At 52.9% G+C, this 27,331-nt stretch overlaps 1 protein-coding gene across 1 annotated transcript; it reads left to right on the top strand.

Annotated features, from left to right (window-relative positions):
• LOC148596294 (uncharacterized) lies at positions 1 to 27,131 on the top strand. The gene is given in 22 exon segments (XM_088524129.1): positions 1 to 38; positions 236 to 329; positions 754 to 906; positions 1,905 to 2,077; positions 3,924 to 4,065; positions 4,643 to 4,720; positions 5,341 to 5,475; positions 7,670 to 7,714; positions 10,793 to 10,985; positions 11,029 to 11,248; positions 11,889 to 12,003; positions 12,250 to 12,423; positions 12,517 to 12,623; positions 12,825 to 12,962; positions 17,387 to 17,471; positions 21,673 to 21,825; positions 23,679 to 23,851; positions 23,997 to 24,090; positions 25,380 to 25,492; positions 25,711 to 25,852; positions 26,597 to 26,923; positions 26,925 to 27,131. Coding segments are annotated over 22 exon segments (3,099 nt in total).
• The last annotated feature ends 200 nt before the right edge of the window (positions 27,132 to 27,331 follow it).

The raw sequence follows: 27,331 nt of genomic DNA, 5'->3' as shown, positions 1-27,331 counted from the left end.
ATGGAGAGCCTAAAAGTGCTGAAAGACAAAGTGGAAAGGTAAGGAGTTGGCACAGTGAAGCAAGGCTGTGCTTTGTGGGAGGGTGTAAAGGCAACGGGGTTAGCTTGCTGCTTGAGAGCAAGCAAATCTGGGATTTGGAGGGAGGTGTTTGCTTGAGATACCGTCAGTTCACAGTTTGGAGTGGGTGTCTGTGCTCCACTGGGTTCCCATACTGAGACCTATGTTTCCTTTGAAGGCTTGAACTTGAGAATGGGAGGCTGGAAGGCAGAGCTCACCAACAGACAGCTAAAATCGAAGCTCTTCAGAAAGAGCTGCACAGCTTTGCCTCTGTAAGCTACTCCTGCCCTTTCATTTTCACAGGATCTAATATGAAGCCCTGGGTTTGTGGATTAGAGTCATGTGTGCAGTTCAATAACAGCACGTGCATCTGAGCAGATTGCTGGCATTTTCTTAAACACAGATGCACGTGCATGTCTGCAGTCTGTGTTTATGTGCTGTTCCAAGGAGAACAGTACTTGGCCATTTTGGACTCATAGGAAGCCACGAGCTTAAAGACGAGCTGGCAAAGCTTAGCTGTTGGCAGCAGACAGAGAGCAGACATCAGCTGTGCAGAGGCACAGTGGTGTGGACAAAATAAGTTATGTTTAGGTTCACTCTGAAGCCTGAAGCAGCTCTGTAATGTAACAGGAAAGAAGAGAAAGCGGAATCTGTGGTCCAAGCCTTTTCTTCCTATGCATGTAACTATGTCCACAGGACACGGCCAGACAGCTGGAGCAGGAGCTTGCTGAGGCTCGTCGAAAGCAGCTGATGTCAAAAGCCTCTCTGGAAGGTGCCACACGTGGTTGCAAGGACCTGGAGGAAGAGAAAGGGCAGTTGCTAAAAGAGTTGGACAGGCTTAAGGGCAAGGTAGGCAAAAACAGTAACTACCTTAATGAGCCTGACAATGTTGTTTTTCCCCTGCAAATGATGAACAAGCAGAGGGCAGTATTCTGAGAACAGGTGCCAGGGGGACCTGAGCAAGTCAGTCATTGCGGCCTGTCATAACCCAGGAAGGCAGTGGAAGCTGGAACCAAATGACCTGCTCTTCCTCCTCCACCGGGCAGGGTGCTGTAGTGTGAGAGCTGCAGAAAGCAGCATCCCTCCTGGATAGGTGGGGCTTTGCATGGTCCACGTGAAGCAGCATCTCAGGCAGGTGCTCTGAATGGTCGCGCTGGCTGAGCCTGCACTGGGTCTCAAGTCCACAGTGGAGATTGAAGGGCCTCAAAGTGACTCACTTGCCTAGTGCAGTAGCCCTGGTGCCTAAGTTTGGCAAGGTCTTTGCTGTGCGCTCCCTGTGTCTTTCCTTGGACAAAGGTGGACGTAGTACCTTGGAAAGGCACTGACCAATCTGTGGCACGTATGGGTGTTCTTGCCTTTGTTTAGGCAAGGGAGGGTGTCCACTCCTGGAGAAAGGGTGGAGATCCTGGCTTCTTGGCCTGGGGCCTTTTTGCGTTCTCTGCCCTTTTCCTTCCCAAGAAGGAAGGAACGTGCATTCCGCTCTGAAGTTTTCGGCCACTTGCTCTGTTTAGGGACTGTCTCTGCACCATTTGTGTGAGAATAAGGTAGAGGCGCCTGCGCAGTGTTGCCATTGCAGCCTCCCTCTTTGGCCATGGGTGAACTTTGCAACTAATGCTTCCCATGGAGGAGTGAGCGCCTGAGCACCAGGAGCGTCACAAGTCACAGAAGGAAGAGGATTGGTGTTGGGGCGGTGTTGGGGACTGCTTTAGGAAGACAAGATGGGGATGGAAGAGGCTAGTAGGAGAGAGGGCAAAGCAAGAGGATTTGGGAGAGATGACTTGGGAGTCAAAGCACTTGGCTTGTCTGTATGTAAATACAGCTGAGTAGCGTGGGTGCTGGTTTGACAGTTGCAGGAGTCGGAAGAGCAGCGCCTTCAGAGTGAGCATTGTGTTGAGGAGTTGCAGGCGGCCCTGTCAGAAAAGCAGAGGGAAGCAATGGCTTCTTCCAAGCAACTGCAAGAGCTTGTGGAAGCCTCCTTGGAAAGAGCTAGCCTAAAGCAGCTGGAAGAACGAGTGGGGCGGTAAGGAACTGCCCGGTGAAGCAAGGCTTTGCCTGCCGGGGTGGTGTAAAAGCAAGAGGAAGAGCTGGCTACATGGCAGCAAGCCCATCCAGAATTTGGAGGGCTGTTATTTCACAGTGCTGTCTCCCTGTGTTTCCTTTCAAGGCTTGAGCTTGAAAAGGTGAGGCTGGAAGGGAGAAGCGACCAACACACGGCTCGAATTGAAGCCCTGCAGAAAGAGCTGCACAGCTCTGCCACTGTAAGCTCCTCCTCAGCTTTCTTCTTCATGAGCTCCTGAGCCTAGAGCTGTGTGTGTATGTGGGGACATTCTGGGAAGAGATTTTCCTGGGGAGCCCAGGGGGACATCATTTCCGGCAGTCCGCAGGGGATCGGCTCTGCTTTGTCCCTCTCCAAGGCCTTCTGGTGTTGAGAGGTTCCCTGGCTACTGTGCGGCCTGAGCAGCGTGCGAGGAGAGGCTTTGACACTCATGTGCTGCTTTGACCGCCTGCTGCTTTTTAGCTGTCCTGGTGCTTAAGCCCTCAGGCAGTAGCACTTGTTGCTGTCCTAAGGGCGAGTTAGCTCGTGGAATTGCTTTGGTGCCAAGCAAAGCCCGAAGCGGCATCCTCAGGCTGTGACAAGGGAGACTTCATTGCCAAACCTCTGACACCTTCCCTGTTTACTGACTGTGGATTCCTTGGCTCGAAGGTGTCAATCCCTAAAGGAATGGCACAGGCCTAGGCAGTGTTGTGTGCTTGGGCTGAGTTAGGAGACAAGCCCTTAATGAAGGAGAACTGCTCCAGGGCTCAAACTGGGGGTCGATTGTAAAGGAGTAGTGAGATGGAGAAATGTTGGTGGCATTTCGCTTCGCTAATACCCCTTGAATGAGGTGCAAGCGTGAGTCCGGGAAGCATCAGTGTGGCTTTTTTGTTCCTTAGGTTCATAAGAGCCTGGAAGATCTGCTCTCTGCCTTACAGACAAGACACGTGCCTCTGAAAGAAGACAAATATCAGCAGGTACATGAAGGGTTGCTCTGACTTCCCTCTTCCAGTCGATGATTTTCTTTCCTTTTGGGTGCGTGCAGGCAGCTACACTGTTCAAGAACTCTGTAACCTTGAACGCCCAGGACTGTTGCCTGGTGATGGCGGCTGATTCCCCTGAAGCTCGAACTTAAGCTCTGCTGTCCACTGATGTGGATAGCTAAGTACCACCTGCTGGTGCCAGGGGGACAGAGGAAGCTGTTTCTCAGGCTCTTTTGCACCTTTCTCCCTTGGGCCGCTCGTAGCAGGTGGCCTTCAGTTTTGAGGAGTGCAGGGCAGGGGAATTGTGTCTGGCCGGCGTCTGTTTGTGTCTCTTGAGATTGGCCTGTGTGGTGGGGAAAGGGAGGTGCTGGACTTGCCATGGGAATTCTGTGCCCTGGCCCTCTGTGGCCGCCCCTGGCCTAGCAGAGAGAGACGTCCTGCAAGTTCTTTGTGAGGAACACCCTGTGCAGCTGGCGCTGGCGGATGGCATTACTGAGCTGCGTATGTGCTTTCTCCTTCCTGTGTGCAAAGTGTGAGAGTGAAGGAAAGGCAGTGAAGAAGGGGGCAGAGAGGAAACAAGCTGCAGAAGCCCAGCTGGAGGAGGCAGTGAAGAAAAACATGGAGCTGCAGGAAGAATGCAGCAGGTATGGCTTTTTAGCATTTGTAAGAAATACCAGCTAAGCTCGGAGTAAAGGTTCCTTTAATTGACTCAGAGACTATGAGTACGTAACGGTTTGTGAGCAACCTCAAAGGGAATGCTTCTTTGTTTTTTGGGGTTTTTTGTTTATTTATTTGTTTGTTTGTTTTTCCCATGGCTTTCCTATTTTACTCCCTAATTGGCTGTGCAGGTCCAAGAGGCTTCTGGAGAAAGCTCTGAAGAAACTAAGGACCTATGAGAGGCGCGAGAGCGAGTCCCAGCTGAATCTACAGGCCAAGCTGAAGGACGCACCTTCTGGAGGGGGCAGCAAAGATGATATATTAAGAACAAAGGTGAGCTGTGGTTCGTTGTTTCTGTGTGTTTGTTTTGGAAAGCTGTCTCGTTTCTTCTCCTGACTTCTGTATTCACGTGCACGTTCACGTGGTGGCTGTGTTTGGAAATGAAGGGGCTTTCTTCTGATCCCTGGAAACATCTAACTAATCATTCCGAAAGGGCAGGAGTGCCGCGGTGCCAGGGTGCTGGTGTGGAAAAGGTGAACTTCTGAGGGGAGAGGAAACCGTTAGAGTAGCAGTTGACCTTTGGGGACTTCTGGAAACCTGATACTTCCTAAAAGTTCTTAGAAAGAAGCTGCCGCTTGGATCCAGAGCGAATAGGGCTTCTTTGTCCATGGCTTAGAAAGCTGCTTTCTGGAGGAGTGTTGACAAAGTCAGGCAATGCTGACTGTGAGACAAGTCTGGAAGACCCCTGCATGCAAAACACCCCGCGTGATGTGTGCTCCTGAGGAGAGGAGAAGGAGCCTAGCTCTGTGGATGTGTGATCTCCTGGGAGTGAAGCCTTTACTGGCTAGGGGAGTGCTGGAGGAGACCTGAGAAGGGCGGGAAGCATCAGTGTGGCTTTTTTGTTCCTTAGGTTCATAAGAGCCTGGAAGATCTGCTCTCTGCCTTACAGACAAGACACGTGCCTCTGAAAGAAGACAAATATCAGCAGGTACATGAAGGGTTGCTCTGACTTCCCTCTTCCAGTCGATGATTTTCTTTCCTTTTGGGTGCGTGCAGGCAGCTACACTGTTCAAGAACTCTGTAACCTTGAACGCCCAGGACTGTTGCCTAGTGATGGCGGCTGATTCCCCTGAAGCTCGAACTTAAGCTCTGCTGTCCACTGATGTGGATAGCTAAGTACCACCTGCTGGTGCCAGGGGGACAGAGGAAGCTGTTTCTCAGGCTCTTTTGCACTTTTTACTGAGCTGCGTATGTGCTTTCTCCTTCCTGTGTGCAAAGTGTGAGAGTGAAGGAAAGGCAGTGAAGAAGGGGGCAGAGAGGAAACAAGCAGCGGAAGCCCAGCTGGAGGAGGCAGTGAAGAAAAACATGGAACTGCAGGAAGAATGCAGCAGGTATGGCTTTTTAGCATTTGTAAGAAATATCGTCTAAGCTGGGAGTCAAGGTTCCTTTAATTGACTCAGAGACTATGAGTACATAACGGTTTGTGAGCAACCTCAAGGGGAATGCTTCTTTGTTTTCTGGGTTTTTTTTTGTTTGTTTGTTTGTTTTTGGTTTTTTTTTTCCCATGGCTTTCCTATTTTACTCCCTAATTGGCTGTGCAGGTCCAAGAGGCTTCTGGAGAAAGCTCTGAAGAAACTAAGGACCTATGAGAGGCGCGAGAGCGAGTCCCAGCTGAATCTACAGGCCAAGCTGAAGGACGCACCTTCTGGAGGGGGCAGCGAAGATGACATATTAAGAACAAAGGTGAGCTGTGGTTCGTTGTTTCTGTGTGTTTGTTTTGGAAAGCTGTCTCGTTTCTTCTGCTGACTTCTGTATTCACGTGCACGTTCACGTGGTGGCTGTGTTTGGAAATGAAGGGGCTTTCTTCTGATCCCTGGAAACGTCTAACTAATCATTCCGAAAGGGCAGGAGTGCCGCGGTGCCAGGGTGGTGGTGTGGAAAAGGTGAATTTCTGAGGAGAGAGGAAACCGTTAGAGTAGCAGTTGACCTTTGGGGACTTCTGGAAACCTGATACTTCCTAAAAGTTCTTGGAAAGAAGCTGCCGCTTGGATCCAGAGCGAATAGGGCTTCTTTGTCCATGGCTTAGAAAGCTGCTTTCTGGAGGAGTGTTGACAAAGTCAGGCAATGCTGACTGTGAGACAAGTCTGGAAGACCCCTGGCAGCCCCGCTGCATGCAAAACACCCCGCATGATGTGTGCTCCTGAGGAAAGGAGAAGGAGCCTAGCTCTGTGGATGTGTGATCTTCTGGGAGTGAAGCCAGGGAACAGCGTTAAGAGAAGGGACTAGCGTCTTGCCGAGAGAGAGGTGGCTTCTTAGTCCGAGCTTTAATTGGAAACCAAAATACATAAACGTTGTGCTAAGAGCAGGTTTCCACCAGTGAACAGAAAGCATTGCGTAACGTGGTGCCTCTGGCTTTGGCCGTGGATTCTTGAGGGCAGTGAGGAGGCGCCTGAGTAAGGCTGTGCTCTTCCAAGGGGGTGTGTGGAAACTGTCGTCGGGCATGGGGGGAAAGTTCTTCTTCCCTGGAGGCTGAAATGGCACCATCTGCTTCAGACACAGGCAGCCACCCAGGAGCAGGTGGAACAAAGAAGAGCCGCTGCGGAAGCTTCCCTGGTAGGACGAATGCAGCAGAGAATCAGGGATCTGGGAAATGAACTGGCTCTCAGCAGACGCCTGCAGCAAGGCAGAGTTATCGGAGGCCTTGCGGAAGCCGCTGCTGCCTACCCTCCTGAGCTGGGCAGCAGCCGCTCTTTGATGCTGAACGCAGCGGGCAATGCTTCCTGTGTGGCAGACAGAGTGGAAGCTCAAATGGCTGAGGTAAGGCATTGGACATGCACGCTGTGCTCGAATGAGCTGCCCACAGAGTATGAATGAGCAGGGTTCAGCTTTTAAGGGGAAAAGGAGCACGCATTCCTGCCTAGCTCCGGGACACCCAGTCTGCTAGTGCAAACAGCATTGGTGCCCCTCACAACTGGGCGAGCACAGTCCCCTGGATCGCCCTGAGAGACTCCATGAGGCAATGCTCAGAGCCTGCTGCAACCTCAGCGATAGCTCTGGTCCGAGTGTGCCCCAGCCTTTGCAGTGTGTGTGGAGAGCACGTTCCTCACGGAATGGTGAGGTTTGGGGCCCGTGTGGCAAGAGTTGGACAAGAGGGCGAAGCATTCTTCACTGAATGCCATGATCCCTTCCCTGCTTTGCACAGAGTGGAGGCAAGGGCAAGCTCTCCTCTTCCATCTTTTACAATCCTGGGAAGGATTCAGGCATCTCCAGTTGTGACTCAGTGCTGTGGTGCCTGCAGCGTAGCAAGGGTCCTGTTGAAAGGAGATGCCTGCGGGCTGTAGCTGTCCCCATGCCTGTAGTATTCTGAAGCTGAGCTGCTCGGCTTTGGGCATTGCCTTGTGGGGGTCTCAGAGGGTGATCCAGGTGACTGTCCTCAGGCACTCCTGTGGCTAAACAGCAAGTCAGCAGAGCTGCCATGAAAAAGGCTGTCTAGAAGGTGGCTGCTGCAAGGAAAGCCAGCTCTTTCTGGCCTGAGTCCTTTGCTGCGGAGTAAATTAAAGAGAGTATTGATTTGTAATGAGAAAAAAAGCAGGCATCACAAATCGGATTGCTCGCTGTGAACAGTGTAAATATGCAGCTTGTGGCCTTGGGACTAGACCTCTGGCCATGTGTGCTTATATCCTCCTTGTGCTTTTTGATGCCCTTCTGCAAAGCCAGAATGAGGGAAACGTGATGAGTGGCAATTGTGTTGTGATACAATTAATGGCACAGAGTAGTGGCAATGCTGTGTTTTGGTGGACAAAGAATTTCTCAGGATTGAGGGTGTTGTTTCCAGTTTGCATTTCATGTTACAGTTAGGTTTCAAAAGGCCGTAGAAGGTAGTACTAGAGGAATGTAACTGCTGAGGACTTAAGGGTATCCTGTGTTATACTTGCAGGTGCGTGAGGAATGGTCAAAAATGTCGCTGAAGAACGTGAGCGAGGTAATTGCAACCTGGAGATTTATGTGACACCTTCATCGTGATCCAAATACTGGTGGCACAGAATATTATGTGCCTGTCCTTAAAAAAGAGAAGAAACAGTGTATGTGCACATGCAAGGCCGCCCCCAGAGCCCCGAATAATCCCCTCTCCGGGGGGCTCTAGTCGGGCCTTTTCAGGGACGGGGCCTGTTTGCAAGCAGGTGGCCCCTGCTTTGCAATTCTTTGGGTTCCTGTTGGCTTCAATCAGCTGCCGAGTGGCCAGCTGTTGCTTTAGAGCCCCTTGCATTTGCTTGGATGGACACAAGTGCCTTGGGTTGAATGTGTCTGCATTGTGAGCAGAAGTGCCTGTCTACTGGGATGAATGGGGTTGGTTCCTTTGGTTTGGGACTTGCTCCCTTTTGCTCCTGTAACACTAACAGAGGGCCTTTTGTTCCCCCTGCCGCGCGCGCCTTCCTCAGAAGTGGCTTTCTGGAGCGGGGACTGCCAAGAGAGGATATCCCGAGAGGAAGGAAGCCTGGGGAAACGTGCCCTCTAGCTCTTGGCGGAGTGGTGTGTAGATGACATCGAGCTGCATTCAAGTGAAGGTGTTCTGTTCCAATTCTGTATTTAATAAAGCTTGTAGCCTGGGACATCTCTGTTTTATTCCCGTCCCCTTCGTGACTTGGCCTGCCCTGCGCACGCGCCTGTTCCCTCTTCCTCCCGCTGCCTGTCCCTCTTACAGAATGGGAGCGGCGGGCTTGCTGCCAAGGGGGGAACCCTGGCAGGAGTCTGGCCGCTTGCTGGCAGCGTGCAGCCTGTGTCCTTTCCCTCAGGGGAGGTTGAAAGCTCCGCTGGGTTTTTAGACAGGGGCCTGGAGTTGGGGGCTCTGTTTGCCTCCTGCTGCCCTTCAGAGCGCTCCTGCGCTGCCAGGGGGAGGCCGCTCTCAAAGATGGCTGGCAGGTGCTGGCAATGGCGGAAGGCTCCTGAGGCCTGGCCCACAGCAGCTGTCCCCCTTGCCTAGGAGCCAGCCAAGAAGCACGATCAGGCGAGCCGCAAACGGTCGGCAGCAGCTCGAGGCCTGGCAAGCTGATGGAGCGCAGCCTCCCGGAAGCCCTTTCCAAAGATGAGAAGGAACAAGAAAGTGCGTGGGAGTAGTCGGCAGGGATTCCCAAAGGGGGAGGCAAAACCCTGCTGTTACATCCCAAAGGCCTTTACAAGAATCTTAGTTTACCTAAGAGTGGCTGGTCTTAATGCACTCGATAAGGAGAGGTTTGCTGAGTGACAACAGGACCCCAAACTCCGAAAGGAGTTCAAAGGCAGAAGAAGATGCATTAACGTCTGCCATAATGTGTTCTGAAAGGAAGTTTGGCTGCTTACCAGGCCATTTGAGGACTATGCAATCCCAGAGCACCTCACCTAGGCACATGTACATATCTATATTACTCTGGTGTTAATTTACTAATATATATGTATTTTATCTTAGTGTTGGCTTTTTTATTGCTTGATGCAGTTTTGATTTTAAACATGTGGTGTACAAAAAGAGCTCCAAAATGGCCCAGTCTTCATAAAAATAAGCTAGTTTGAACTTTGAGAAGAAAGCTGGTCTGGACTGGCAGTGCTTGATGGCACATCCACTGTGAGGACGCAGCAAACCCTGCTGTGGTTTAGGAGGCACCTGTAGCCTTAAGCTAAGACCAAGAGCAATGTGGAGATGACAGCCTCCTGGTTGCTTCCAGTAATTCCAGAGAGATTTGGACATCTGTCAGGGTTTGGCTACAAAAATCTGGGAATGCTCAATGACTGTGTGAACAATACACTCACACTGCTAGCTGGCCTTCAAAGCTAAAGAGCTAATTTAGTAGTTAAAGAATGCAGTGTGCAGGATGTCCTAGCAATGTGTGCATAGCATGGACAAGTTCCAAAAAAAAAGTCCCGATTAGAAGAATCCCATTCATTTGGAACAGTAATGTACATTTGAATTTAAGGATGATTTCCAAGTAAGTGAGAAGCCAGTGCTTATCTGGTGGCCACTTCAATTACATCCCCAAGAGAAAGATCTCTATCCCCCACACCAGAGAGGCTTCCTCTTCCCCTGAGGGGGGAACACGGCTGCTCCCTCTGGAGTCCTCGTTTAGGAACTTGAGACACAGGCTTCGAGTTCCGTTGCACAGAGCCCAGTTTCTATCTCTAGCACTATGGCAGGTAATACTTACCGGCTAACCACACAGTATCAGCTTTATACATGGCTTGTAAGGCACTGTTGGACAGGAGCAGGCGCAATTAACGACTTGCAAGCTCACCGCAAAAAGAGAGGTGACCTTCCTCATCAGTGATAATGACAGCAGTCCCAGTACCTGTTCTGAGTGTCTTCTTGGTATATATGGACCACTAATAGCACCGTAATCAACAGCCAACTGCGCGCTCCTTTTATCAAATACAAGCTTTGCTATTTTTCCTCCTGCTAACATGTACACATGCAGAAGTGGAGGGAAAAAATCTTCATTCAAACATCTTATGGAAGTATTCCGCTGCTGTTCAGTAGCCTAAGAGCACCTCGGGCTAGCATCCCATCTCACGAACTTATTCCTGCCTCAGTCCTACAAGTAGTAAAATCCAGACTCATCATGAAGGGCATATATCAATATACAAACTAACACCTCCACCCTACTCATGCACTTCAAACATTTAATCGCAATCTATAGTGTGAGCGTGGCTGGGCATTATTTTTATTATTATTTTTGGCTGGTTCTGCTTTTCTGCTCGATTCAGTTGAGTAAATACCGACAAGACGTAAATGGGGATTTTTGTGAAATGAAAGATGATTTTCTACTAATGATAATAACTGGCAGCGCTGGCAGATCTACCACAAGTAGCAGATTCACAATCATAGGAGAACATGAAAAAGATAGTTGAGCGACAACCAAGCTAACAGCGGCGGTGCTCTTTCTCGGGGAGCCGCAGCCCCTTGTGGGTGCGCTGCAGCCCCACGTCGAGGAGCCGCCTGTGGCGCGTGGCAGTGTCACCCCGCGGCGTCACCCCGCCGCCCTGTGACGCCCTCGCCGCGGCTGTTGCGCCTGGCGCCGTCGCCGCGCGGCCTCAGTGCTGCGGCCGCCAGTGCCGGAGCGACGGTCGGCGCGTGCCTCGCTGGGAGCCTCGCTGCGTCCCGGCCCTCGGAGCGCGCCTCTGCTCCCGGCGCGGGGGCTCCGAGCCCGCGACCCCCGCTCCCGCAGCCCGCCGGGGCTCAGCCCCGCCGCAGCTGTCCCGGCCGCGGCCCCTGCTCGGGGCTCGGCTCCTCTGCCCCGCCCGCCCGAGGCGGGGCCGTCTCTCTCTGGCCGTGTCCGCGTCCCCGCCGCAGCATGAAGCGCTTCCTGGCGCTCTTCGGCAAGGGGCGGGGGGCGGCGGCGCCCGGCGGCGCTTCCCTGGCCTGCGTGGGCGCTCGCTACGAGCTTCGCGAGGAGGAGCTGAGCGAGCTGCACCGCGCGGCCGCCCGCGGAGACCTGGCTGCGCTGCGGCGGCTGCCGACACGCGGCCTCGACGGGCGCGACAAGGCCAAGCGGTGAGGGGGGCGGCGCCGGCCGGGGCTTTGCCGGCTCTTCGCGAGGGCCTGGCCGGGCGTGGAGGGCGCGTGTGCTCGAGGCTGCTGCGGGGAAGGCCGGGTGGCAGGCCCTGCCCCAGCAGCACCGCCCGAGGCTGCTGTGCTGCTCTTGGAAAGCCCGTGTCCCCGGCGTGCGGCACTCTGTTGCCACGCAAGCGGTGCTGGCGCAAGCCGCAGGGCGCCTTGGCGAAGGCTGGAGGTGGCCAACCAAGCCTGGGTGGTCCTTGCTGGGCAGCGTGGGTGGTGCTGTTGGAGGCAGCGGGCGGTTGCGCGGGCAGAGGGATGGAGGGCAGCCGCTTGCGCCCGGCAGCGTGGGGCTGCGTGGGCAGACCGCTGTGCCTGGGCGCAGGAGCCCCTTTGCAGGGAAGCGGGTGCGGAGCTGCGGGAAGCGGGTGCTGCGTGGGGTGGGGGTGACTTTTCCTAGCCCCTCCCTCTGGGCTTGGGGTGTGCAGCTGCTGCCGTTGCTGCCGGAATGGGCGACTCTTTCTAAGCTGCTCTTGTGGCTGCGGACAGCGGTGGCCCTAGGCCCGGGACAGAGGCAGGAGCGGTGTGTGCAGCTCGGGGCGTGTGTGCGTGTTAATGGAATGTGTTGCCTTTGTAGGACACCCCTGCATCTCGCTTGCGCTAATGGGCACTCGGAGATCGTGTCCTATTTAGTGGAGAAGAAGTGCAAGCTGGATGCGCGGGACGGCTACAAGAGATCTCCACTGATGAAGGTACGTGGAGCACGGGAGAGCTGTTGAGGGAGGGCTTCCAAGCTGCACCCAGAGCGCTGCGTCTCTGGGGTGATGCGTGATGTTGGGACAGGTGGAGACTGTGTTGCGATTGGCGCAGAATGGGCCCACGTTGCCTCCTCGGGGAAGGCCGGGGTTGCTTTGTGCGCTTGGCCGGCTGTGGGAGCGCTGAGGGAGGGAAACGTAGTTGCTGGGAAGGCTTCCTTTTCTTTGCCGTGTTGCTTGCAGGCAGTGCAGTGCCAGCAAGAAGAATGCGTGGCCATTCTGCTGGCGCGTGGTGCCAACCCTAATCTTGCCGACGTTACCGGCAACACTGCCCTTCACCTGGCTGTCCTTGCTCGTAACACCTCTCTAGCAGGGCAGCTAGTGGAGCACAGCGCCCTTCTCGAGGCTAAGGATAAGGTAAGTGTAGAATGTGGGTGAGGCTGCTCTCGGAAAGAGAGAGTGGCTTTCCCTGGCTGTTTGGTTCTGACTGGGGGCGCTTTATGCTTGCAGATGGGCTGCACGCCCCTTGCCCTTGCCGTGTCGGGTGGTCACGGCGAGATGGTGGAGTTCCTGCTTGGCAAAGGAGCTGATGTGAACGCTCGAGACCAGTCTGCCAGGTGAAGGGCTTGTCCGAAGAGCGTGTCCGGAGGCCCCGTTCCTTCCGAGTTGTGCTGTGCTTCCATGTAGCTGCCTTTGCTTTGCTTCTGCCTGTGGGAAAGGGGGAAGCAATTGTTGTGGGAGCAAAGAGGGCTGAAAGGCATGCGAGTGAAATGTCTGCGTTGGCTCCGAGCTTTCCTCTCCTCTTTTGGATGCTCTAGGACCCCTTTAATGCGGGCTGCTTCGACTGGGAACAGGAGCATCCTAGACACTCTTCTTCGCCATGGTGCTGATCTTTCCCAGAAAGATGTTGCTGGGTGGACGGCGGAGGAGTATGCTAGGACTTTTCTGCATGCTCGGTAAGTGCTTTAGGTGACGTTAGAGTTGCTGAGGTGTGTGAATGTGCGTGTTGGCTTATGGACGCTCTTGTTAAGAGCAGCAAGGTTTAATGATGTGTGGAGACGTCTGTGGAAGCTGGGCAAAAGGGCATGTTCTGGAACATGTAGTGTCAAGTGTGAACCGGGAGGTTTTCCTTGACTCCACCCCGACTGCTCGGTCAGGTTTCAAGTTGGTGGTGCTGAGCTGAGCTGTGAGCAATAGCGAGCCTGAAAAGTGTGCTTTGGGCAAGTGGAGTGTATACGAAGCCCTCCCCAGAGCAGCGCATGAGACCAAATGCAGAGGTCCTTTCTTCTGCCGCTTCCCCTTGCCCTGGGCCTGTAGCAAGGGGAGCAGGAAGGGCGGGTGTGCGTGGGTATGTGTAACTAGCCCATGTGTGTCAGCTTGCCAGATGGCTCTGAATAGGCGTAGCGTGGAGAAGCAGTGGCTCGTTGTGTCCTAGAAGAGCCGTGTACAAGGATGCCGTTGGGTTTGGTGACAGTCCTTCCTTTCTTCCTGTCTGCAGCGTTGGTGAAGAGCTGGCAGAGTGCGCGCAGAGGGCGCGTGCAGGCGGCCCAGTAGGCATGGCAGGACTCAGCTCGCCTCCCGGAGCAGGAGCTGCTGCCTCTGCATCGGGCGCCTGTGCTGCGGCCAGCGGAGGTAGGATCCTTAAGCGTGGAGGAACTGCTGGGGCTCTGCGTGTGCGTGTGCGTGTGCGTGTGGTGCGAGTAGTTGAGCACTTCATTAGCTTCCTATCCCGTCAGCGCCCCGCAGCGTTTGCTAACTGTCTGCTCCCAACGCGCGTTTGTCCCATGCTAGTATTTTGTTGAGGAAGCTTAGAAGGAAATGTAAGGGCAGTGTTGATTTTCTTTGCTAATGTCCTTTGAGGGGAAGGGGGTTAGAATTCAGTAGGGTGCGAGAAGTCAAGGGCAGGTTGGGGCCTGCTTTTGTCCCTGCTGTCTTGTGTGACTGTTCCCCTGCAGCGTGGCCTGCAGAAGTGCCTGTGTTAGGTGCTTGTGGGCCGTGTTGACTTCTGAAGGTCTGACATGCTAAGAATTAATCGTGTCAATTAATGTTTTCACAGTGGGAGAGGAGCTTTCCCGTGAATGCTTTGTAAGGTGAGGCTTGAACAAGCACTTTCCCCCAATCCTTTCCCCTGCCTCAGAAGAGGAGAGCCTGGAGAGAGACACAGTCCTTCTTGTCTTAACTTTTCAAGCGTTCAAGATACTGATGACGAGGAGAGCGAGGACAACTCCGTTCCTGCCTCCGAATTAGAAAGACGCCGTTTAGCTGCCAAGGTGAAGTGGCCCAAGAGGCAGAATTTCTGTGGAATGAGTGAGTGGTTTGGAGGGCTGAGCTGTGTGGATTTGAGCGAAAGGGCGCTTGCAGTGCGGTGGCTTTGCTCCTGCAAAGCGGTCTCCTGCCTGGCCCCCTTCCTGCTGCTGTGAGCTACTTCCTCCAAGTCTGGTAGCCGTGGCAGAGCACGCAGCAGTCTGGTGGTCGGGGGCAGAAGAGCACTAGGTGACAAGAGAAATGACCGCACAGTCTTGATGTGCGTGAGATTTCTAGAGAATGAAAGCTGATGAGCTCCTAGATTACCTGTTCCTTTGTCCTGCAGACCTTGCTGTCGGTTTCCAGGAACAAAGGGGTGGTAGAATTGTGACTGATGTGGGAGAAAGGCATTTATTGTTCCAAGTGGGCTGAGGTGCTTCATCCCCTGGCTCTCCTGTCCTCCTTGTGAGGTTCCTCAAGTGTGCTCAGCAGGGAGCTCCTGTAGCCGGTGTCTTTGTCTCCTGGCACATGGGAATGGCATTCCAGGCTCACGTGCGCCTGATCTCCCGCTGCCTGTTTCCCCTCTGATGATGTCTCTTTATTTTTGCTGTTTCTCCTGCAGAAGAGGTGTTTGGCACTGGGACTGTGCAGCGATTCTGAGGATTCCGAGGATGATGCTGGAAGGCACCCTGCAGTGCTGGAGATGCAGGCAAGATTTCCTTCTTCTCCTGGTTGCCCTCTTGTCAGTGAGCTTTGAGAGGGTGTCGCAGATGCCGTCTGCGAGGAGCTACTGCAGCACAGGGAGATGTGCTAGTGGGTTGAAGAGTGCCCGTGAGGAAAGGGAGGGAAGCTGGACTAAGGCTGTCGGAGAAGCAGGCAGCTGTTGCTTGTCCTGGGTGAAAAGAAGGGGCAGATGGGGAGTGTGCTCGTGCGTGTCACCGTGTTGTTGAAGCTGGAGTCAGAGTGTGTCTAGGCCATGCTTGTGAGGGGCAGAGCAGCATGTCTGTGGTGCTGGCTATTGCTGTCTGCCCAAAGGCATTCCTGTGGAAAACCTGCAGGCCTTTCTTTGCAGCAGACAAGAGAGAACTCTCCTGTGTAGTTACCCAGGGAAATGAAGCATTTTGCAGTGTGAATTGCCGCTGCAGAAGATGCTTCTTTCTGTTCTTTGCAACACTTTCTTTTTTTTTCCTGACCTCTCTTAGGAAGCATCATCTGAAAAGGATGGAGAGGAAGGTGCTGGTGGTCCTCAGGATAAAGATGCTGCAGGATCAGTGGCTGGTGAGAAGGATGAGTTAGTAAACACGGGTCCTGCTGTGTGTTTGCTTGTTGGGGCTTGCCTGATGGAGGAGAGCAGCAGAGTGAAAGAAGCACTCATGGTGTGCCCTTCCTTCTTTCCCTTGTAGATGTTTCCTTGGCAGCGGGAGCGGAGCAGGAGAAAGACGGAGACTCCCTCTTGGATTCTGAGGTGCTTTCTGTTGGTTTTTGTTGTTGCAGAGGAGCGGGGGAAAGGGTGTGTGTGCTCCTGCATATTTGAATGTAGGTGAATGTAGGCTCAGCCTGTGTCCAGGCTGCACTTCTGAGAGTCTCTGTTGAAGAGGAACAGCATGTCTGTGACACTGGGTATTGCTGTGCACAGAAACATCCTCCTAAGGGAGGAGTGCAGGCCTTGTAAAAGAAAAGTGAGAACGTTTTTCCCTGTACAGGTACAGGGAATAGAAGTACTTTGCACGGTGTCCTTTCCTGTGCAACGGGTGCTTCTTTCTGTTCCTTCCAACTCTTTTGGCTGGCCTCTTTCAGGAGGAATCACCTGCACGGGATGGGGAGGAAGCAGCAGGTGGTCCTCAAGTTGCAAATGCTGCAGCAGCCCTCCCTGTCAGTAGAGGTGAGTTCAGAAGCGTTGAGCCCCTGTGTTTGTTTGCGCCTTGGTCTGAGTCAGTGAATGCCGGTGATGAGCTGCTGCTGAGATGGGAAAGCCCCAATTCTGCCCTTGCCAGCAAATGCCAGGGCAGAGGGGAAGGCCAAGTGAGGAAGATGTTTTGTGGAAGTGCTGGAGTGCAAGGAGTGTTATTTCGTGGTGACTTCCTGCCTGTGTGAGGATGTGGGAGGAAGGGTGAGAACACAGTGGTGCGGCTCAGAGTGAGGATGCTCTTGAATGACGCTGCTTTTTCTTCTTTTTTTAAACACTCTGGTAACAGCATTATCTGTCCCTTGGCTGTGGGTGTTGCCTGATGGAGGAGAGCAGCAGAGTGAGAGAAGCACTCATGGTGTGCCCTTCCTTATTTCCCTTGCAGATGTTCCATCGGCAGCAGGAGCGGAGCCGGAGGAGGACAACGATTCTCCCTGGGATTCTGAGGTGCTTTCAGCGGGGGGCACAGTGGGTTCCCCGTGGGGGGATCTTCTCAGGAGGTTGCTCTGGGTGTGGGCCCTGCATCTAGGAGGCTCTGCTCCTTCTTTGGCTGCTTCTGCAATACGTTTGTTCCAGTGAACTGGAGCAGCTTTAGCTGTGTGCAAGCTGCTCCACGAGGCTTGTGAGGAAGCAGGGTCTGGGAATGTCCGAGCTCTCATAGCAAGTGGCCCTTGCATGGGATTTGTAGTGCAATACTCAAAGGGTCCAGATTCTGGCTCTGTAAGAGTTTGGTGGGGTTGCTGTTTCTTTGCCAAAGTATCCATGAAAAGGACAGTGTATGGAATCCTGCAGCCAAGTAAGAAGCCCAACAGCAATAACGTGGGTTTTGACTTGGAGCGCTGTTTTGGGTAAAAAAGTGCAAGGGAGGAAAGAGGCGGAGTTGGACTAAGGTTACTGAAAAGCAGGCAACTGTTGGTTTTCATTGGTGCAAAGGAGAGGGGAAAGGGTGTGTGTGCTCCTGGGTATTGGAACGTGGGTGAAGGCAGGCTGAGACTGTGCGCAGGCTGCGCTTGTGAGGGTCTCTTCAGAAGCAGAAGAGCACATATGTGACATTGGGTACTGCTGTCTACTCAAACGTCTTCTCAAGGGAGGAGTTACAGGCCTCAAAGAAAGGAAGTCAGACCATTTTTCCCTGTGTGGGTAGAGGGAAGTAGTTTGCAGGGTGTCTATTGCCTGCACAGGGAGTGCTTCTTTCTGTTCTTTGCAACTGTTTTGGCTGGCCTCTTTCAGGACGAAGCACCTGCAAGGGATGGAGAGGAGGCCGCTGATGGTCCTCAGGATACAAACGCTGCAGGAGCCCCGGCTTGTGTGCGAGGTGAGTTGAAGGGCACGTTGAAGGCCACGTCTTGTTTGGTGGCTGTGAGGGCCAATGCATGGAAACGGTGCCGTGCTTGTGAGACGGGGCAGCCCCGATTCTGCCCTTGCCACCAAAGGAGAGGGCGGAGGGCACGTCAGCTGAGGGAGGCGTTTTGTGGTAGTGCTGGAGTGCAAGGAGCACTGTTTCTTGGTGACTCGCTGCGCACGTGGGGATATTTTGTGTAGTGCTTTGAGGACCCCTCCGTTGCGATGCGAATGGACTGTGGGTGCCAGACTCTGGAGTGCGAGTTTGGGAGAGCAGCTGCCCGCACGGCTCCCTCCTCCAGGACTCCGGCCTTGCAGAGCCGCGTTTGGGTGCTCGCTACCCCTCTGTTGGGTGTTGGTTGTAGCTGTGTGAGCTGTCCTGCTGGGCTTGGGCGACTTCTGCTGCAGAGAAGGGCAGGGGAAGGGGTGAGAACACAGTGGTGGGGCTCAGAGTGAGGATGCTCTTGAATGATGCTGCTTTTTCTTCTTTTTTTTAAACACTCTAGTAACAGCATTATCTGTCCCTTGGCTGTGGGTGTTGCCTGATGGAGGAGAGCAGCAGAGTGAGAGAAGCACTCATGGTGTGCCCTTCCTTATTTCCCTTGCAGATGTTCCATCGGCAGCAGGAGCGGAGCCGGAGGAGGACAACGATTCTCCCTGGGATTCTGAGGTGCTTTCAGCGGGGGGCACAGTGGGTTCCCCGTGGGGGGATCTTCTCAGGAGGTTGCTCTGGGTGTGGGCCCTGCACGGAGGGGGCTCTGCTCCTTTTTGGCTGCTTCTGCCATACGTTTGTTCCAGTGAACTGGAGCAGCTTTAGCTGTGTGCAAGCTGCTCCACGAGGCTTGCGAGGAAGCAGGGTCTGGGAATGTCCGAGCTCTCATAGCAAGTGCCTTATTAGAAATGCATAGTGCATGCTCCAAGCTTTTTCTTCCTATGTGTGTAACTATTTCATTAGGATAGTATTGGAGAGCTGGGTGAGGAGCTTGCTGATGCTCCTAAAAAGCAGTCGCCAGCAGAAGCCTTGCTGGAAGCTGCCCCACGTTCCTGCCGGGACCTGGAGGAAGAGCAAGGGCAGCTGCAGAAGGAGTTGGCCAGGGTTAAAGGCAAGGTAGGCAAATGCCATAACAACAATAATGAGCGTAACAGGGCTGTTCTTCCTCTGTAAATGATGAGAAGGACAAGGCAGCATTCTGAGCACAGGTACAAGTGAGATGTGATGAAGTCAGTAGTTCCGCACTGCCGTAACCCATGAGGGCGGTGGAGCCTTGAGCGGAACGACGTGCTCTTCTTCATGTGCTGTGCTGTGCAGGGCAGTGTAGTTTGAGAGCTGCAGAAAGCGCTCTTTTCCCTTGTCAGTCGGAGCTGTCTGCTTGTAGGAAATCAGAATGGGGACAGGAGAGGCCAGTAGGAAAGAGGGTGAAGCACCAGAGTTTGGGAGATTTGACTTGGGAGTCAAAGCAGTGTGTAAGATGCTGAAGATGAAGCTGACTCCCATGGTTCCTGGTTTGACAGTTGCAGGAATCGGAAGAGCGGCGTCTCCAGTCTGAGCGGTCTGTTGAGGAGTTGAAGAGAGCCCTGGCAGAGAAGCAAGGAGAAACAATGGCTGCTTCCCCGCAAGAGCAAGAACGTGGCACACTGCTCTTCACCATAAAGCTCTTGAGGGAAAAAGTTGGACGGTGAGGAAGTGCCAGAGTGAAGCAAGGCTTTGCTTTGTGGGCTGGTGTAAAGGCAACGGGATTACCTTGCTGCATCCCAGCAAGGGAATGTGGGACTTGGAGGGAGGCTTTTGCTTGAGATGTTGTTAGTTCACAGTGTGGAGTGGGTATGTGTGCTCTGTGGGGTTCCCATACTGAGCCCTATGTTTCCTTTGAAGGCTTGAGTTTGAAAAAACAGGGCTGGAGGTGACAGCGCGCCATGAGACTGCCAGGGTGGAAGCTCTTCAGAAAGAGCTGCGCAGCTCTGCCTCTGTAAGCGACTCCTGACCTTTCCTTTTCATGAGCTCCTGAGCCTACTTGTGTGTGTGTGTGTGGACAGTTAGAGAAGAGATTGCGTGGCCTTGGAGTGTGCTGTGGAAGGGGAAGCTCCTCCCGCCCGTGTTCATTGCTGCCCCTTCATACTGCGCATGCTTCTGTCTTTCTCCCTGGAGTGAATGGCTGAGGCAATGGTTGCTAACAATTTGGGGGTCTTCTCTGAATATCACTGAAGTATTTGCGAGTGATGAAAGAAAGCAGGATCTGTAGGAGAAAATCAATGAGCGCAAGAAGGCATTTCTGTACTAAGCATAGAGGTTGAGCAAGTAAGACCCAGGAGCCAGTGGGAAGGAGTGAAATATTTAGGGGGCGAGGAAAGCTTGAATGAAGATCTTGAAATGGAGCTGAAACTAAACGAGGGAACCTTTTGACAAACTGTTCTGCAATGCAACACAGAGCTGGACCTGAAAGACAGAATGGTCAGGACTGTCCTCCTAACTGGAGCAGCCAAGGGAGAGCAAAGCTAGACGAGGAACAGGGACTGATTCATTCTGCTCCCACTTGGGCTCTGCTCTTCAAGAACTTGAACGCCATGAGGCATCGAGAAGCCATGTTGAGCCTAGATAATTGTAATGCCACAAAAAGAATGAAGTGTGGCCCCATGTCAGGCAAAGGCTTTTGGTTATGCTTGAGGACCTGTGCAAGATCAAGAAAGCAAATGAATGTATGATAAGGCAAGAATCTATGCAGGAAAGATTGGCTTGGCTCAGCTCCTTTTGCTCAGCTCTTTTTCTTTGTTGAACAAGGAGAAGATATGCAGAACAAGGCGGGTCATCACAGAAGGAGTAGTGAGGGCTGTCCAGGAGAGTTTATATGATCTTGTCAAGAACGTCAGCGCTGACCCTGAAAAGCAAGCCTACCTGAAGGAGGGGAGAGACAGGGGATCCCGTGCCAAATGTCCTGACTTAAGAGAAGGAGCCTCTCCATATGAGACTGACAAAGTAGAAAAGAGGACACGAGACCCCTCTGTTTTTGTAAAGGATTATAAAGAACAAGGGAAGATTTGTCAGTTCTTGAAATAATGTTACTTTTCTGAAGGTCCCCAGGCATACGCTGCCTGCGTGGGAATGCACCGTGCAGGGTTTGGTCTGCTTTGTGGTGTTTCTCTTGGAATTTTGGAGGGTGTTGGCAAAGAGGGGGAAAGGCTGCAATCTGAGCAGAGATCAGAGGATGATAGCGCAGTCTAAACTGTGGTGTAAAAATATTCAGGCTTTTTCTTTTCATTTCTTCCACCTAATCTTTTTGGTGTCGCAGCGGGCGAGTCCTTTTATTTGGTGTCCATGTGTTGCACTGGTGACACAAAGGAGCGTTTCGAAAGTAAGAAGCACCCGGTGTGCAAGGGCGGAGAAGAGGAGATGCAGGGAAGTGCAGTGATGGGGGAAAGAGGGGAGAGTGTTCTGAGGAAAACTGCTGCTAAGGAGGACTGAGAGGAGGAGCGGGATCAAGCTGACTGTAGCTGAGTGGAGAGCAGCAAAGGAAGGGAAGGAGAAGAGCTGACAAAAGACTGTGCTCAGAGTGCCCAGCAAAGGCTAAAGGGGGATATTTGGTCTTCTGATGAGAAAGACTCATTTCTCCCTAAGTGGGTATTGCAAGTGAAGAGCACTAGTATTGTGCAGGTGTTTGTTAATCTCTGTGTGTGTGTGGAGGGCTCTAAGGGGGCTGCAGTTGCTCAGGAAGCTGGTTTTGCTCACAGTCCAAAACTTTGAGTTCCCCCTCTCCTGATGCGGTCCTATTTCTTCCTCTGAGGCTTTCCAAAAGATGGCCCAAGCCGAGAGAATGGCTGCTTGGCAAATCAGTCCAAGTGTCTGCCTGCAAATGGACACGGTGCACAAGTGTGCACTGTGCTGCTCTGCAGAGTGTTTGCCTCATTCTGTGTGTGTGAAAAGGCCTGGTCCAAGTGTGGCTCTCGGGTGGAGAGAGACTTTTGTCCAGAGTCTGACAATGGCTGGAAGGGAATGAAGGCGGGGGTAGGAGTGAGGGGTAGGGAGATGCCTGAGAAAGGTCTGGGTGATGGGAGAAGGGGAAGAAACATAGTAGTCCTTTGGGGAGCTACTTCTGGGAAGAGTCGTGTAATGTAACAGGAAAAGCAAAAGCACAGTGCACGGTGCAAGGCTTTTCCTGCGATGCGTGTCCTTATTCCATCAGGGCAGGGTCAGGGAGCTGGAGCAGGAGCTCGCCGATGCCCGCAGAAAGCAGGCGCTGTCCGAAGCCTCGCTGGAAGCTGCCACGCGTGCTCGCCGGGAGCTGGAGGAGGAGAAAATGCAGTTGCAAAAGGAGTTGGCCAGGGTTAAAGGCAAGGTAGGCAAAGGCTGTGACTAGCCCGAGGACCCTGACAACCCTGTTTTCCCCTGTAACCAATGAACAAGCAGCGGGATGGGAGAGGCCAGTATGAAAGAGGACGAAGCAACAGGGTTTTTCAGAGGTGACCTGCGAGTGAAAGCAGGTGCCTTGAGTGTGTGAAGAGGAAGCTGACTAGCGTGGGTCCTGGTTTGACAGTTGCAGGAGCTGGAAGAGCAGCTTCTCCAGTCTGAGCGGTGTGTTCAGGATTTGAAGAGAGCCCTGGCAGAAAAGCAAAGGGAAGCATTGGCTTTTTCTGAGCAACTGCAAGAATGTGAGAAGGCCTGCTTGGAAATGGAGAGCCTAAAAGTGCTGAAAGACAAAGTGGAAAGGTAAGGAGTTGGCACAGTGAAGCAAGGCTGTGCTTTGTGGGAGGGTGTAAAGGCAACGGGGTTAGCTTGCTGCTTGAGAGCAAGCAAATCTGGGATTTGGAGGGAGGTGTTTGCTTGAGATACCGTCAGTTCACAGTTTGGAGTGGGTGTCTGTGCTCCGCTGGGTTCCCATACTGAGACCTATGTTTCCTTTGAAGGCTTGAACTTGAGAATGGGAGGCTGGAAGGCAGAGCTCACCAACAGACAGCTAAAATCGAAGCTCTTCAGAAAGAGCTGCACAGCTTTGCCTCTGTAAGCTACTCCTGCCCTTTCATTTTCACAGGATCTAATATGAAGCCCTGGGTTTGTGGATCAGAGTCATGTGTGTAGTTCAATAACAGCACGTGCATCTGAGCAAATTGCTGGCATTTTCTTAAACACAGATGCACGTGCATGTCTGCAGTCTATGTTTATGTGCTGTTCCAAGGAGAACAGTACTTGGCCATTTTGAACTCATAGGAAGCCACGAGCTTAAAGACGAGCTGGCAAAGCTTAGCTGTTGGCAGCAGACAGAGAGCAGACATCAGCTGTGCAGAGGCACAGTGGTGTGGACAAAATAAGTTATGTTTAGGTTCACTCTGAAGCCTGAAGCAGCTCTGTAGTGTAACAGGAAAGAAGAGAAAGCGGAATCTGTGGTCCAAGCCTTTTCTTCCTATGCATGTAACTATGTCCACAGGACACGGCCAGACAGCTGGAGCAGGAGCTTGCTGAGGCTCGTCGAAAGCAGCTGATGTCAGAAGCCTCTCTGGAAGCTGCCACACGTGGTTGCAAGGACCTGGAGGAAGAGAAAGGGCAGTTGCTAAAAGAGTTGGACAGGCTTAAGGGCAAGGTAGGCAAAAACAGTAACTACCTTAATGAGCCTGACAATGTTGTTTTTCCCTGGCAAATGATGAACAAGCAGAGGGCAGTATTCTGAGAACAGGTGCCAGGGGGACGTGAGCAAGTCAGTCATTGCGGCCTGTGGTAACCCACGAAGTGGGTGAAAGCTGGAACCAAATGACCTGCTCTTCCTCCTCCACCGGGCAGGGTGCTGTAGTGTGAGAGCTGCAGAAAGCAGCATCCCTCCTGGATAGGTGGGGCTTTGCATGGTCCACGTGAAGCAGCATCTCAGGCAGGTGCTCTGAATGGTCGCGCTGGCTGAGCCTGCACTGGGCCTCACGTCCACAGCGGAGATTGAAGGGCCTCAAAGTGACTCACTTGCCTAGTGCAATAGCCCTGGTGCCTAAGTTTGGCAAGGTCTTTGCTGTGCACTCCCTGTGGAAGGAAGCGGATTGGTGTTGGGGCGGTGTTGGGGACTGCTTGTAGGAAGACAAGATGGGGATGGAAGAGGCTAGTAGGAGAGAGGGCAAGGCAAGAGGATTTGGGAGAGATGACTTGGGAGTCAAAGCACTTGGCTTGTCTGTATGTAAATGCAGCTGAGTAGCGTGGGTGCTGGTTTGACAGTTGCAGGAGTCGGAAGAGCAGCGCCTTCAGAGTGAGCATTGTGTTGAGGAGTTGCAGGCGGCCCTGTTAGAAAAGCAGAGGGAAGCAATGGCTTCTTCCAAGCAACTGCAAGAGCTTGTGGAAGCCTCCTTGGAAAGAGCTAGCCTAAAGCAGCTGGAAGAACGAGTGGGGCGGTAAGGAACTGCCCCGGTGAAGCAAGGCTTTGCCTGCCGGGGTGGTGTAAAAGCAAGAGGAAGAGCTGGCTGCATGGCAGCAAGCCCATCCAGAATTTGGAGGGCCGTTATTTCACAGTGCTGTCTCCCTGTGTTTCCTTTCAAGGCTTGAGCTTGAAAAGGTGAGGCTGGAAGGGAGAAGCGACCAACACACGGTTCGAATTGAAGCCCTGCAGAAAGAGCTGCACAGCTCTGCCACTGTAAGCTCCTCCTCAGCTTTCTTCTTCATGAGCTCCTGAGCCTAGCTGTGTGTGTATGTGGGGACATTCTGGGAAGAGATTTTCCTGGGGAGCCCAGGGGGACATCATTTCCGGCAGTCCGCAGGGGATCGGCTCTGCTTTGTCCCTCTCCAAGGCCTTCTGGTGTTGAGAGGTTCCCTGGCTACTGTGCGGCCTGAGCAGCGTGCGAGGAGAGGCTTTGACACTCATGTGCTGCTTTGACCGCCTGCTGCTTTTTGGCTGTCCTGGTGCTTAAGCCCTCAGGCAGTAGCACTTGTTGCTGTCCTAAGGGCGAGTTAGCTCGTGGAATTGCTTTGGTGCCAAGCAAAGCCCGAAGCGGCATCCTCAGGCTGTGACAAGGGAGACTTCATTGCCAAACCTCTGACACCTTCCCTGTTTACTGACTGTGGATTCCTTGGCTCAAAGGTGTCAATCCATAAAGGAATGGCACAGGCGTAGGCAGTGTTGTGTGCTTGGGCCGAGTTAGGAGACAAGCCCTTAATGAAGGAGAACTGCTCCAGGGCTCAAACTGGGGGTCGATTGTAAAGGAGTAGTGAGATGGAGAAATGTTGGTGGCATTTTGCTTCGCTAATACCCCTTGAATGAGGTGCAAGCGTGAGTCCGGGAAGCATCAGTGTGGCTTTTTTGTTCCTTAGGTTCATAAGAGCCTGGAAGATCTGCTCTCTGCCTTACAGACAAGACACGTGCCTCTGAAAGAAGACAAATATCAGCAGGTACATGAAGGGTTGCTCTGACTTCCCTCTTCCAGTCGATGATTTTCTTTCCTTTTGGGTGCGTGCAGGCAGCTACACTGTTCACGAACTCTGTAACCTTGAACGCCCAGGACTGTTGCCTAGTGATGGCGGCTGATTCCCCTGAAGCTCGAACTTAAGCTCTGCTGTCCACTGATGTGGATAGCTAAGTACCACCTGCTGGTGCCAGGGGGACAGAGGAAGCTGTTTCTCAGGCTCTTTTGCACCTTTCTCCCCTGGGCCGCTCATAGCAGGTGGCCTTCAGTTTTGAGGAGTGCAGGGCAGGGGAATTGTGTCTGGCCGGCGTCTGTTTGTGTCCCTTGAGATTGGCCTGTGTGGTGGGGAAAGGGAGGTCCTGGACTTGCCGTGGGAATTCTGTGCCCTGGCCCTCTGTGGCCGCCCCTGGCCTAGCAGAGAGAGACGTCCTGCAAGTTCTTTGTGAGGAACACCCTGTGCAGCTGGCGCTGGCGGATGGCATTACTGAGCTGCGTATGTGCTTTCTCCTTCCTGTGTGCAAAGTGTGAGAGTGAAGGAAAGGCAGTGAAGAAGGGGGCAGAGCGGGAACAAGCAGCAGAAGCCCAGCTGGAGGAGGCAGTGAAGAAAAACATGGAGCTGCAGGAAGAATGCAGCAGGTATGGCTTTTTAGCATTTGTAAGAAATACCGGCTAAGCTGGGAGTCAAGGTTCCTTTAATTGACTCAAATACTATGAGTACGTAACGGTTTGTGAGCAACCTCAAGGGGAATGCTTCTTTGTTTTTTGGGGTTTTTTGTTTGTTTGTTTTTGTTTTTGCTTTGTTTGTTTTTTTTTTCCCATGGCTTTCCTATTTTACTCCCTAATTGGCTGTGCAGGTCCAAGAGGCTTCTGGAGAAAGCTCTGAAGAAACTAAGGACCTATGAGAGGCGCGAGAGCGAGTCCCAGCTGAATCTACAGGCCAAGCTGAAGGACGCACCTTCTGGAGGGGGCAGCGAAGATGACATATTAAGAACAAAGGTGAGCTGTGGTTTGTTGTTTCTATGTGTTTGTTTTGGAAAGCTGTCTCGTTTCTTCTCCTGACTTCTGTATTCACGTGCACGTTCACGTGGTGGCTGTGTTTGGAAATGAAGGGGCTTTCTTCTGATCCCTGGAAATGTCTGACTAATCTTTCCGAAAGGGCAGGAGTGCCGCGGTGCCAGGGTGGTGGTGTGGAAAAGGTGAATTTCTGAGGAGAGAGGAAACCGTTAGAGTAGCAGTTGACCTTTGGGGACTTCTGGAAACCTGATACTTCCTAAAAGTTCTTGGAAAGAAGCTGCTGCTTGGATCCAGAGCGAATAGGGCTTCTTTGTCCATGGCTTAGAAAGCTGCTTTCTGGAGGAGTGTTGACAAAGTCAGGCAATGCCGACTGTGAGACAAGCCTGGAAGACCCCTGGCAGCCCCGCTGCATGCAAAACACCCCGCGTGATGTGTGCTCCTGAGGAAAGGAGAAGGAGCCTAGCTCTGTGGATGTGTGATCTCCTGGGAGTGAAGCCTTTATTGGCTAGGGGAGTGCTGGAGGAGACCTGAGAAGGGCGGGAAACTTGAGGTGGTCTTTTGGGAAACCTTTAAAAGAGGTGCTGCTTTTGGCAGAGGAGCATGGCTTTCACTTGGTTTTAAAACGGAGCGAGCTGGTGACAAGCAGAGTCTCAGCGCACAGCCTGCAGGGTCTGCAAAGAACTGCGTATGCTTAAGGCTCTCTGTGTGTCCCTTGGCTGTGTGCAGGTGCAGGAACTTTGCAAGCGGCTCTCTGCAGAGCAGAGAAACTCAAGGCAGCTCAAGAAAGCAAACGAAGGTTTGCGGGAAGAGTTGGCTTGCATGCATGGGAGCCATGCACAGCTGCGGAAGAGGAAGCGGCAGCTGGAAGAAGAGGTGGCTGCCCTCCGGTGCCGTGTAGAGAGCAGCACGCCAGACCTCAGCCACATCAAAGAGCACAAAAGAGAGACTGAAGAAGAGGCCGAGCGACAACTAAGGCAAAAACTACGGGAAGTCAATCTCTTTCTGCAGGTAAAGGTACTTGGCACTGGCATGCACAGTCCATTTGTGCCTTTTCCTTCATCTCTTCTATACCAGTGTCCTTCTCCAGTGTGTCCAGCTTGTGCTGGTCAGGGCTGTGGGTTCATGGGCTCTTTATATCTGGAGGAGTCTGTTGAAGGCCGTGAGCTTGTGGAACGCTTGTCCTCAGCCATTCCGGGCATCACCATCTTTTTGCACATTAGTCCCTGGAGAATCAGGGAACAGCGTTAAGAGAAGGGACTAGCGTCTTGCCGAGAGAGAGGTGGCTTCTTAGTCCGAGCTTTGATTGGAAACCAAAATACATAAACGTTGTGCTAAGAGCAGGTTTCCACCAGTGAACAGAAAGCATTGCGTAACGTGGTGCCTCTGGCTGCGGCCGTGGATTCTTGAGGGCAGTGAGGAGGCGCCTGAGTAAGGCTGTGCTCTTCCAAGGGGGTGTGTGGA

The sequence above is a fragment of the Tinamus guttatus genome, unplaced genomic scaffold (assembly GCF_059628265.1).
Source record: "Tinamus guttatus ecotype Peru unplaced genomic scaffold, ASM5962826v1 Tinamus_guttatus_pri_ptg000018l, whole genome shotgun sequence".
In the NCBI taxonomy this organism is placed as follows: domain Eukaryota; kingdom Metazoa; phylum Chordata; class Aves; order Tinamiformes; family Tinamidae; genus Tinamus; species Tinamus guttatus.
The sequence above is the reverse complement of the archived record's forward strand: the minus strand, read 5'-3'. Positions and strand labels throughout refer to the sequence as shown.